This window comes from Sceloporus occidentalis, unplaced genomic scaffold (genome assembly GCF_023333645.1).
Source record: "Sceloporus occidentalis isolate IW3139 unplaced genomic scaffold, rSceOcc1.0.p SCAF_1, whole genome shotgun sequence".
Classification (NCBI taxonomy): domain Eukaryota; kingdom Metazoa; phylum Chordata; class Lepidosauria; order Squamata; family Phrynosomatidae; genus Sceloporus; species Sceloporus occidentalis.
The window spans coordinates 45,199,408-45,210,639 of record NW_028316981.1 but is presented as its reverse complement, the minus strand read 5'-3'; the positions used below and the strand labels follow the sequence as shown (position 1 = coordinate 45,210,639).

Below are 11,232 nucleotides of genomic sequence, written 5' to 3'. Positions count from 1 at the left end.
TAAGAAACGACTTGAAGGCACACACAACAAACTGACCTACTGAGTTGTGTTTGTCACTTTTTTCTTCAGCTAAGTCACTGCTGATTGCTGGATTGTCTCTTTTTTTTAATTATCAAAGAGCCTGGCATATGTATTAAACTGGGAGGATGGGGACTTCCAGCCTACAAATGCTCCTCCTTCAAACCTTGTGAACCCAGAGCAGAGCTCTGCTGTTCTGTTTCTGCTGCTCCACTCCACTCTGGGGCCCACAACAAACTCCAATTCCCAGAATTCCATAGCATTGAGCCACAGAAGTTAAAGCGCTCTCAAAGAGGATCATTTCTGCAACGTGGATGCAGCCTTTGCAACTCCATTTCTTGTAGCTTTCCTTTTTTATTATTATTATTCGGAGGGCCTTTTACAACTGAAGGCTTTTAAGAAAGGGGCTGTAGGGTTTTTTCGTACTGTTCCAGATTGCACCGTTTTATCCATTTTTAAAAAAAATCCTTTTAAAGTACAAAGAAGGGCCCCTTGGCATCCATGGAGGCTCAAGCCCCGTCGAATGCAATGGCATAGCAAAATGGTGTCCCTTACCATCTGGGATAAAGAGGGCCGACTGTACATTTACAGATTTGCTTTCATGTGGGTAATAGTTTGAATGTTAGCTTTCGGTATGTTGTTGTTTTTTTATTTCCACTGCAATTATTTTAATGGAGTCCCAGTCCTGGGGGAGACTTGACATTTGTCTTCCATTTTCTGTTTGTTCTGTTCTGAAGAAAACACAAAAAAAGACTGAAAACAGGAGATGAGAAAGTTTGCATTGAACACCGTTTTGTAAATTAGGGGAGGTTAGGAAGACATTTTTTAAAAAAGATTGAGAAAGTTCAATACAACGTACTCCGTTTATAAGGACAGGTGGCTCACCTGTAACAGTATTTCTTCTTTGAGTGGTCATCTGCAAATGCACACAAATGGCTTAGACTGACCAGCTTCGGTCAGCAGAGGAAGGAGTGCCATGCCACACAAGAAAGGCACATAGACCCCAAACACAATGGCCATTTATGAAACCAGGCCTAAGGGCACACAAACATGGGGACAAAGAGACCCGCTAATATGACAATTCTACGGAGTCAAATAGAAAATCCAGTACTGAGACGTAGTGGGAAAAGTCACCAATGGAGGGGAAACGTGGCCATTGGCAGAAAAACGGGCTTAACATTTTCTCCTCAGGAATACAAAGGGACCTTGCCAAGTGCACTAACTGAGGCGAGTGGCCATTTTATTAAAAAAGAATGTTCCTGCTTTTTTAGAGTCTGACATGGCCCTCTCTGAATCCCAGGCTCCAGCTGGTGACAGAGAGCCCCACGCTTCCCTGACCGGCCTCCCTGCCACAGGCCTGGCCATGCGCTTCCTGCGGCTGGAGGATCCTAACGCATCGTGGATGGAGCTGATGAAGAGGTAGGTGGGACAGAAGAGGGCTTTCCATGCTACATGGTTATAGCACTATGGATCCACTTTAAGTGGGACTGCTTAGTGCTTGGCTACAACCTGCTGCCTGCCATTAAACATGAGACAAAATAAACAGGTAACTCTGCAAGGTTGTTGTGAGTGAATGTAAAGACTGCTCCATGCAAGCCTTTTAAAAAAGCCTTCTTTTAATGAAATGAGTGTCTGGGGAAAGCCTTAGCACCTCGTCCGATGGGTATAGCACTTGTGGGGCTCCAGCAGAGAAGTACGTCAGTGTTTGTGTAGCTGCTGCTCTTGATAAGGGGCTCTTGAAGGAAAGGACAGCTCCACAGGTTCCCCCAAATCTTATCTTGAAAAATGGGAGGAGGCCTGTTGAGACCAGGTATGAAAAGCCTCTCACACACCGGAGCCCATTTAATGCACAGGAAGGCTGTGGGTCCTGCCCTGATGTCTCTCCCAGGTGCTGCTGCCTCCAGTCCTTCCTCTTCTTCCTCCTTTCCCCAGACCCCCAGCAAGGGCACCAGGCAGGCCTTTTCCACGTCAGACTCTCAGGCCGCCACTGTTCACAAGGACTGGGCCTGGAGGTTCTGCTATGTAGGCGTGGAGACAAATCCCGCAGGGCCTTGGCCCAGAGTCTGGCCGAGGACGGAGGTCTCCAGCGGCTTGAAGCCCAGATTGTCCAAGGGGATCCCAAAGGCAGACAGTTTGGCCTCGTATGTGCGCAGCAAGTCATTGTGTGCCTGCAGAGGGAGCGAGGGAGAGGACAAAGTTATCAGTGGATACCACTGCATTCTGGAATCCGGAGGGATGAACTACCCAGGGTTTTCCTGAGAGAGCTACAGCCACTCTTTTGGGGGCATCTATGCAACTGTGGCTAGCCACAAAGGCTTTCAGGCTAAGAATGGTTAAATGCCAAATTTCCAGACTACAAGGAACATGGTGCACGCGGGGGGAGGGGGCAACTCTTACCTTGCACACTCTGGCAAGCTCATACTGCAGGTCTTTGATGGCATTGTTTTTGGAATCAAGCACATCCTGTGAAGGAAGATGGGGGGTGGTGTTAAAGCAGCGTGTCAAAGAACTGGCACAATAGAGGCTAACCAGTGCCTTGTGCAGGTATGTATTGGGGGGATGTCATGGTACTGTTTGAGGGGTGGGTCACTGACCATTCCTTTATAGACCAGAGTGGGGCAGCTTCTCCAGCAGAGCCAAGGCTCACTTCCTTTCGACAGCCAGCATGGCACAGTGGTTTGAGCACTGCTATGACTCTGGAGAGAGGGACTTCCATCCTCACTCAGCTATGGAAACCCACTGGGTGACCTTTTGCAAGTCATACTCTCTCAGCCTCAGAGGAAGGCAAAGGCAAAGCCCCTCTGAACAAGAGCCCTATCACATTGCACTATTACAGCACTATATTCCACTTTAACTGCCATGTCAAAATCACACAGAATTCTGGGATTTGCAATCTCACTAAGAAACCCAGAAACAGAACTTGGAAATCTTAGGGGGGGTCCAAAGAAGTTACATCCTTAAGATATGACCATCAGTCTCAGGAGAGGAACGCTCCTTTGGTCCTGTATTTTTGACAAGGGAAGTGGAGAAAGGAAATGGCACAAATCTACTAATCCCTAGAAGAGGAAGTTCCCTCTGGAGTTGCTTTGTGTAGCGGCAGCTGAGCACAGGAATGTGGAAGCCTCAGAGGGAAGAAGCAGCTGAGTGAGGTGCTCCACTCTGGGAAGCCTCTCTCGCCTTTCGCATCTCCAGTTACTGGCGTCAGCAGGACTTGGAATGTCTCAGCTGCAAAGCCCCATTCCCAGATGCTTTAGGTCCCCGGAGACTGATATTTCCATCCCAAGGACCAGCCAGCCAAGAGAGGCAGCCCAAGGTGGAAGGAGCCGCTGGGATGCCCACAGGAGCCTTGACCTCTTGGTGGCTGCCCTTGAATCTGAGGCCTGGCACAGTGGGCAGTGTGCCAGAGCAGGGGAAGGCTCCTGGGGGAAAGGATCTGCTAGCCCTGAAAACACAGTGTCCATGTTTAGCAGGAGGGCATTTCAGAGATGGCAGCATAGGAAGAAGGGGGAAATAGCAGGGAACTCAGCAAAAAGGAAAAGCCTGTGGAGTGGAAAGGAGGAGGCTCACTGTATGGTTGGTGGTCCCTGAGCCCCTGGAGAAGATAGAAGGCCCTGACTGCCCCAGGAGGCCTCAGGGAGAAAGGGAAGAAGGAAGGAAGGAAGGAACTGTATAGACAGACAAAGCTATCCCTGCTTTTCATGTCTACCGGCAGGGACCCCAAAACTGTTTTTAAAGTAGGGTGTTCACCTCTGGCAGGCAGGTCACCATTAAGTTTGACTATTTGCAGTTATGTTTTTTACAAGACAATGAAAACACAATACACTGTCTTAAACAAACATTATCTTCACCACCTAAGTAAAGATTCTAACACTCTGAGTAGCATGAAAGCAACAGCAAAATAATGGTCATTTAGGATGCTTCTGAGTGACAGTTCCCACGAAGCTCAACTACATAGGATTCTTGGTGGTGCCAGGTCATTTTGGGTAGGGGCGCCAGCCTCCTCATGAAGGGGGCTTGAACCACCCTTGCCCTCCTTGTTTTGGGGTCCATGCCACTGGTGATTGGGTAAATAAGCAGGAGACAGTTTTGGCCAAAAGGCAAGGCATTACTTCAGGCCCTCTCAGCTACACATGGGAAAATGTGTGCCTGATCTTTGCCATAATCTGGATTCTTGGACCGGATGAAACTGCACTCATCCAGCAGACTGGCATTTGCCACTTGGGGCACATGAATAGGAAACTTCTAGAACAGCATTGTTTTGGTGCTAAAGCCCATCCTTACCCTGATCATATGCTCAAGGGTTGACAATGAGTGAAATCCCAGCAATCTGGTTTTATAGATTAGATTGCTGTTCCTCCCTTCTGTCTCCTCAAAATGGGACTTCAAGCTTGGGCAGGGCTGGAGAAAGTTCATTTTTCGGGGAGGCTGTTCTCTGCCAGTGTGGCTATTGCCGTCATGTGTTCACCCCACCAGCAATTCTTCATTACCTGAGATTCTCAGTGAGATTTTAAAAACTGGATGGAGATATGAAAATACCCCTAATAAGTAAGTATAATTCCTTGGGAAGGGAGCAGTAGGGGGCAGAGTACCTCCAGCTTGCGGGTGACTACGCTGAGGGCGCTGGGGTCGAGGTTGGAGGCTGCCAGGACCTCGTTGAGCTGCACTTCCTTCTTCTCCAGGATGTTGGCCAGACCCAGCAGCTTCCGCTCCAGCAGCAGATTCTTGAAGCCCGTCTTCTGCTGCACCTCGTTGATGGCTTTGGTGAACTTCTGATACAGATCGTCCCGCTCTTCCTGAACCTGGGCAACCACGACCAACACACATACACATGGGGTCAGAGAGAGCAGCGAACCCAGCCCAGAGTTGGGAAAGATCCTCTTTTGGACTCCAGTGCCCAGAATTCCCCTGCCAGCATGGCCACGCTACCTGTTAACCTTGTTGGCTGGGGGCATTCTGGAAGATGTAGTCCAACAAGAAGGTTGTTTAAGTGCTGAGACTGCCTCATCATGCTTCCTCCCAACCACTCCATTAGGGGAAGGCAATGGCTCCCTCTCCAAGCCTTCACAAGGGGCTGCTACCAAGACATCCGTACTTCTAACCTGTGTGTGCTTCCCCTTCCCTGGAGCCAGATGGATGTGACCTGCAGTGATCCTGGCTTCTCACTCTGTGGCAATAAAGGGACCACCCAGCATTGCAGGCTTGGCCAGTGTTCTCAGGAAAGGAGCCACAGTGCAGGGAAAGGTGCTCTGTTCTCCCCCTCTGACAAAGTTGGTAAGATTGGTGCTGGAAGCCAGAGGGGTGGGAATGGGGAGGAGGCAGCCTGACCCACTTCTCCTCAGGCCCCTTCATTAAGACAAGCCCACAATGGCCCTCTGAAGGACAAGCAGCTGATGAGCTCCTGGGCTTAACACTTGAAGGAAAATGAGCCCCTCTTCCAAATGAGTCACGCTTGCTTCCCACAAAGTAGCCTGTGAATTACACACCACACACAGGGAATTTCAGGGCGGATCTTTCGGATTCTCCAATGGAAACCCCAATTTTATTGTGTGACTCTGATTGCCTTTCTTGTTCCCAGGAAGACCAGGGCTTATTTGGTGAGGTTTTTCTCTCCAACAAGGGTAAAGCAATGGTGAATTTGGCTTTCACTGGCAAGTTTATTTGTTACAACACATAAACCTATCTCTAGTTGTGACAAGCAAAGGCTTCTTGACAGGCTCAATGTGCTCTCCCTAAAAAAGAGGGTCTTGCAGCCCCACACAGGATAGAAGCAGCCTAAATCTCAAAGGGCGTTCAACTTTGGCGCTACTAATGGAGATGGTTGGGAGAACATTTGGCTTCTCCAGAAAGCCAAGAGGACACATTTTTAATAACTGCTGGGGTCTGAGGTGCTTCAATTTTTCAACCTCTGTTTATCAACCTTACTGAGGCAACTGCAGTGATTTTGGAGCTAAAGTGGCAATGGCTGTTGCTGCTGCAACCCAGAAATTCCTGCCTTAAGCGTCCCCTTTTTCCCCACCTCAAAGAATATCCAAAGGGGTCTTCAGGGAGGGTAGGAGGTCTACTGCATGATGAGAGAACATAGACTGAGGTCTTTTACCCCAAGCTGGCTAAACCCTGGATCTCCCTTCCCATCTTTTCGGATGCCGAGATCAGCCACAGCATCCCTAGCTCTCACTTGGTCCCTACCTTGCTGAATCTCTGCTGAAGCACCTCATGCTCCCACTGGAGATCCTTCAGCTCCTTCTCAGTCACTTTTAGGCGGGCCCGGATGCTCTGCAGAGAGAAGGGAAGGAGTTGTGGGGCTGAGCATGCAGGAAAGCCCTTGAGCAAGTTCTTCTTTGTCCCCAAGAGTCTGAGTGCCATTCCGATTCTTGTAAATACCAGCACAGGATGGGGGTCTGTGCAGGAGCATCTCCTTGGTCAGAGAGGCAGCTTAATTGCCCAGTCTTACTGGGGAGGCCTAGGTATGGTCCTAGGGCGTGCTGAACCTGGGGACTTACCACCAGCATGATTTTGTCCTTCTCGTAGTGCGCCAGCTTCCTCTGCAGCTCAGCCACTTCCTCGCGGGCTCGCTGCAGTGGCTCCACCAGCCTTTTGTTCTGGAGCAACACTTCCGCCATCTCCTTCTCCAAATGATCTTCCTTCTTCTTCATTTCCTCCATCTGCTCCTGTATCCCAAGATGGAATAAACCTGGTCATCAGACCTCATCCACCTTGTCCTAGCAGCAAAGGACCCCAGTGTCCTGCATCACTCTTTCCTTCCCCTTCCACTGTCTGCTACCTGACCACACATCCCTGGACCCTGCTTGCAGTCTCCCTTGGACAAAGTCTTGTGCGGTGGATTTTACCTTGAGGGTATTGATCAATGCCAGGTTGTTCAGAGTCACATCATTGTAGTAGTTCTTGATGTCACTGAAGGCCTTCTCGTGGTTCTTCATCAGTGTGTTGATCTGCCCATTCTTCCTCTCTTCGATCTCATGGATTTCAGTCTTCCTGCGCAGGTCCAGCTCTTCACGGAGCACTCGCATCTTTTTCTCATACTTGGCCTCAATCTCTGGAGAAGCAGCAGCCAAAGCAGATTTAGTGTCCAAGTGAACAGGGGATAAAGCCATGGAAGTACCTGAAGGAGCACCTCTTGCTGCATCTATATAACTGCCTATGGACTGAGGTCTGAAGGACCCCCTGTGCCCCACCAGTGGGTGCCATACATTGTGCCTGGAAAGATGGACTTCTCTTTTGGGACACCCAGCTGTGGAATGCCTTCCTCACAGAGGCCTGATATTGATGCTATTGCTGAATTCATTCTACTGCTAAGTTAAAATATGGCTTTTATCAAAGCCTTTAGGGGTTAATTGTTTTGCCCAAATCTGTACAGGTTGGGTTTTTTAAAAAGCCTGTTTAAATTTGTTTAAGTGCTAAATTCTTTAATATACCATTTAAATTATTCTGAATTTTTAAAGTTGTTCTAAATTGATTTTATCTGTATGATATCCTGAGATCTTGTTATATAAACACTTTAATAAATAATAAACAAGTAAATAATAAATACGCTGGCCTGCTGAACCTGAAGGGAGGAGTCCTGGTGTGGACACAGCTCATTTTACCGCGGCTTTTGATGGTCAATCCCAGAACTGACCTTTCACTTGTCTCTCAAAGTCATTACGCAGTCGCGTCGTGTCTTCTTGTTGTTTCTGCCAAGACAACAAGGCTGGTTAGTGATGCTTCTTGCAAACATGGAAGGGGCCGCTCCCTACCACCCAAGACGTCTGGAGAAAGAGCTGAGGGCTGGGGAGTCTTGGCCAGAAAGCAGGTTTCGTCCTGGCCCAGGTGTCTGGGATCCCAGGGCAGCCTCCATTTCAGACATACCAGGCGCAGGTTCTTCACCACCATCTCGTTGGCCAGCTCCTGCTCCTTCAGATCCACCTTCAGGGTGCGCATGTCCTTACGCAGCTCCATCTCCTGGGACCGGTGGTCCTTCTGAGCCAGCTTCATGGACACCGTCCCCTCCGCCTTCAGCTCCGTGAGGTTATTCTGGTGCTCATAGAGCAGGTGCTTCACTTTCTGTTTATAAACCTGAGATGAGAAAAGGAGGCCGAGGCTCAACTCACAGGACCAGAATCCTCGAAAGCAATTTCCCCAAGCTCCCATTAACACCCATCAGCAAGGACACATAATTCTGTAGAACACCTGACAGAGCTCAACTCAATGTGGGTGATTCAGTGCTGTTCCAGTGAAGGAAGGGGCAAAGAGGGAAGAAATGGGTGAGACACCCCCCCCCCGAGCCTCACCTTGATCTCCACTTGGTGGCGCTCTTCTGCCTCCTCCATTTCGCGGTCCTTGTTGCGCAGTTCTGCCTTCTTCTCGTCCAACTGCCGCCGGGTGATCTCCCAGAAGGTGTGGATCTTGTCCCGCTCCAGCTGGAAGTAGTTGCGCTCCTCTCTCTCACGGTCCAACTCCTCCCGGATCCGCCCAATGTGTTCATCCAGCTGCACGACCGAGGAAAGGGGGTCAGCCCATGTCAGGGATGGATGGAGAGGATGAAGAGGAAGCCCACACATATGGCACACAAGTTGTGCATGCGCAGGGCTCCTTTGCTACCAAGGTCTGAGGGCAGCGTTTTTTAATTTTGTTTCTTAACTTTATACTTTTATTTAAAAACAAACAATTCGGTACAAGACAAATACAGAAATAACTTTCCATTACTTGATCATTGATATGTTTTTTTCTCCATTTCGCGTGTCAAACACAGATCTAATCTTATATTTCTTAACTGAAGTGATGTTTTTAATGGAGCAAATTTTCTGCAAAATTATATTTATGACATTTATGTAATAAACTTAGCTATAATCACTTCCCAAAATGAGAAAATGGAACTGCACATTTATCAGCATTGAATAAACGCTTGGTTCTGGGGGGGGTTTGTAGCAGAGCGGGGAATCATGAAGCCCTCCAGATGCTGTTGGACTGTGACTCCCAGCAGCCCCAACCAGCACTGATGGGAAATGAAATGGTGCACACGCCCCAGCCTTGCTCACCTGCTCCTTGGTCATGCCCTCGGGCGGAAGGGCATCCACCACCGGGCTTTTCCCTTTGCCCTTCTTGCCACCTCCAGCTTTCTTCTCAGCTTTCTTTTTCGGCGCCTGAAAGGAAGAAAGGAGGAAAAGAGGGAGAGACATGAGCAAGTGGGACTGATGTGAAGTCAAGGGCTTTCACGGCTGGCATCCACAGTTTTTTGTGGGTTTTTCGAAATACATGGCCACTGCATCTGTGGCTGGCATCTTTAGAGAAAGGAATTCTGGACCATGCCAACAACTATTCAGGATGCACAGGGAAGCCACTGAAATCCAGAAAAACCTAGACAACTTCAACAGGAAAGAAGAAACCCTGAAAGTGAACAAACTTTGGCTCCCAGTCCTGAAAAAACCCAAAATCAAGACCCAGCAAATGCAAATGAAAAGCCCCAGGGGATAATGGGGTTTCCCAGCAGACAATGGATCATTAAGTAAATAGACACTCTATAGGCCTTGCCATTCAACAACAGAACAATAAACGAATTAACATGGAAATGGCTTCCTCTCATCCAATAGTATATACACTCCTCCCTCCACATTCCCTGGGGTTAAGGGCACAGGAACCCCCTTAAAGGGGAAAAACCGCAAATAAGAAAAGCATGTTTTTACCTGAGAGGACACCTCTCCAGGAATCTCTAGGTCCTCCAGGGAAACTCTGTGGTCAACATCTGCCAGACATTGGCCACAGAGTTGTGCTGGAGAAACTACAAAGGCCTAGTGGAGTGTCTTCTCTAGGCAGCTCTAGGTCCTGCAATGCAACTCTGTGGTCCTTGCCCAACAGACACTGACCTCAGAGTTGCACTGGAGGAGCTACAAAGGCCTAGCAGAGTATTCCCTCTAGGAAGCTCTAGGTCTTTCAGTGCGACGTTTAGTTAAAGTTGACCATAGAGTTGCACTGCAGGAGGACCTAGATATTCCTAGAGATAACATATTAATCAAATCCGTGAATAACCAAATCTGCAAATATCAAAGCCACAAATAGGGAGGGATGAGTGTGTGTGTGTGTGTGTGTATATATACCCCATTCTCTTCCATGCCATCATTCCCTGAAGATGCCACCGCAGCTGCTGGGGAAACATCAGGAATAAAGTCTTCCAGAACCCGGCCTCAGAGCCCGAAAAGCCCACAAAAACCTAAGCTGGGCTGAGCTTCAGGACTGGCGGAAATTCCTATGCCTTCAGTGGGGCAACAATGGCGGACGCCACTTTAATGGCCATGGCTCCACACTCTGGAATATATATCCATATATGTATGTGACTCTTTGAACCCTGGTCCCCAGAGATTCAAAGGAGCCACTTGGCCGTGGAAACCCACTGGGTGACCATGGGCAAGAAGCCTCAGTTGAACCAGTGGAATGGCAAACCCCCTCTGATGATAATATATGAATATATAATTGGGGATAAGGCTTGAGTGTTGGGCTGTAGGACTCTGGAGACCAGGGTTCGAATCCTGCCTCAGCCATGGAAACCCACGCTCTCTTAGCCTCAGAGCCCACCTGGCCAAGAAAAGCCTATGGGAGGTCTCCCTTGGGGCTGCCTCTTGACGTACACACCTAGCCCAGGCTGGGCATTCTGGGAATTGTAGTTCTTTGGGGCTCTGTCCTTGCTCCCCACCCGTCCCTCTCCTCTCTCCCTCTGCTCCTGAGCATGTGCAGAGGGCTTCCCAGGGGAGAGACAACCGCCTCCTCGGCCTCCCCACGACCTCCAGCCCGGCTCCTTCCCGCCCTTCCTCGCCCGAGGGCTCACCATGGCGCTGCCGATGGAGGGTCCGGACTCCGGAGGCCTCTCTCCAGAGGCCTAGGCCGGGCGTCTCCCCGTCGCCTAGCAACCGCGCGCCAAGCCTCGCGAGAGGCGCCTCTTCTCCTTGGCCACGCCCCTGGCAACCAGGCCCAGCCCTAGCAACGGGGAGGAAGGGAGGGGGCCTACTTCTCACCCTTCTGCCCTGGCCTATTATTGTTATTGTTATTATTGTTATTAATATGGCCACTGCCGCACTGTAGAATCAATGCAGTCTGACACCCCTTTAACTGTCATGGCTACATCCTATGGCATCCTGGGACTGGGATAAAGCTGAGAATGAGGAGGATTATTATCATCAACCTCCTCCTCAACAACAACAACAATAATAATAGTAATACATTGCC

At 49.4% G+C, this 11,232-nt stretch overlaps 1 protein-coding gene across 1 annotated transcript; it reads right to left on the bottom strand.

Annotated features, from left to right (window-relative positions):
- Positions 1 to 1,558: 1,558 nt before the first annotated feature.
- LOC149321353 (dynein regulatory complex subunit 4-like) lies at positions 1,559 to 10,896 on the bottom strand. The gene is made up of 11 exons (XM_089496742.1): positions 10,835 to 10,896; positions 9,054 to 9,158; positions 8,307 to 8,504; positions 7,885 to 8,091; positions 7,655 to 7,709; positions 6,867 to 7,072; positions 6,519 to 6,686; positions 6,205 to 6,291; positions 4,608 to 4,817; positions 2,416 to 2,481; positions 1,559 to 2,186 (listed from the first exon to the last, which is right to left on the bottom strand). Exons 1-11 carry the CDS (start codon positions 10,835 to 10,837, stop codon positions 2,037 to 2,039), a joined length of 1,455 nt encoding a protein of 484 aa, XP_089352868.1. The 5' UTR covers positions 10,838 to 10,896; the 3' UTR covers positions 1,559 to 2,036.
- Between the last annotated feature and the right edge of the window lie 336 nt (positions 10,897 to 11,232).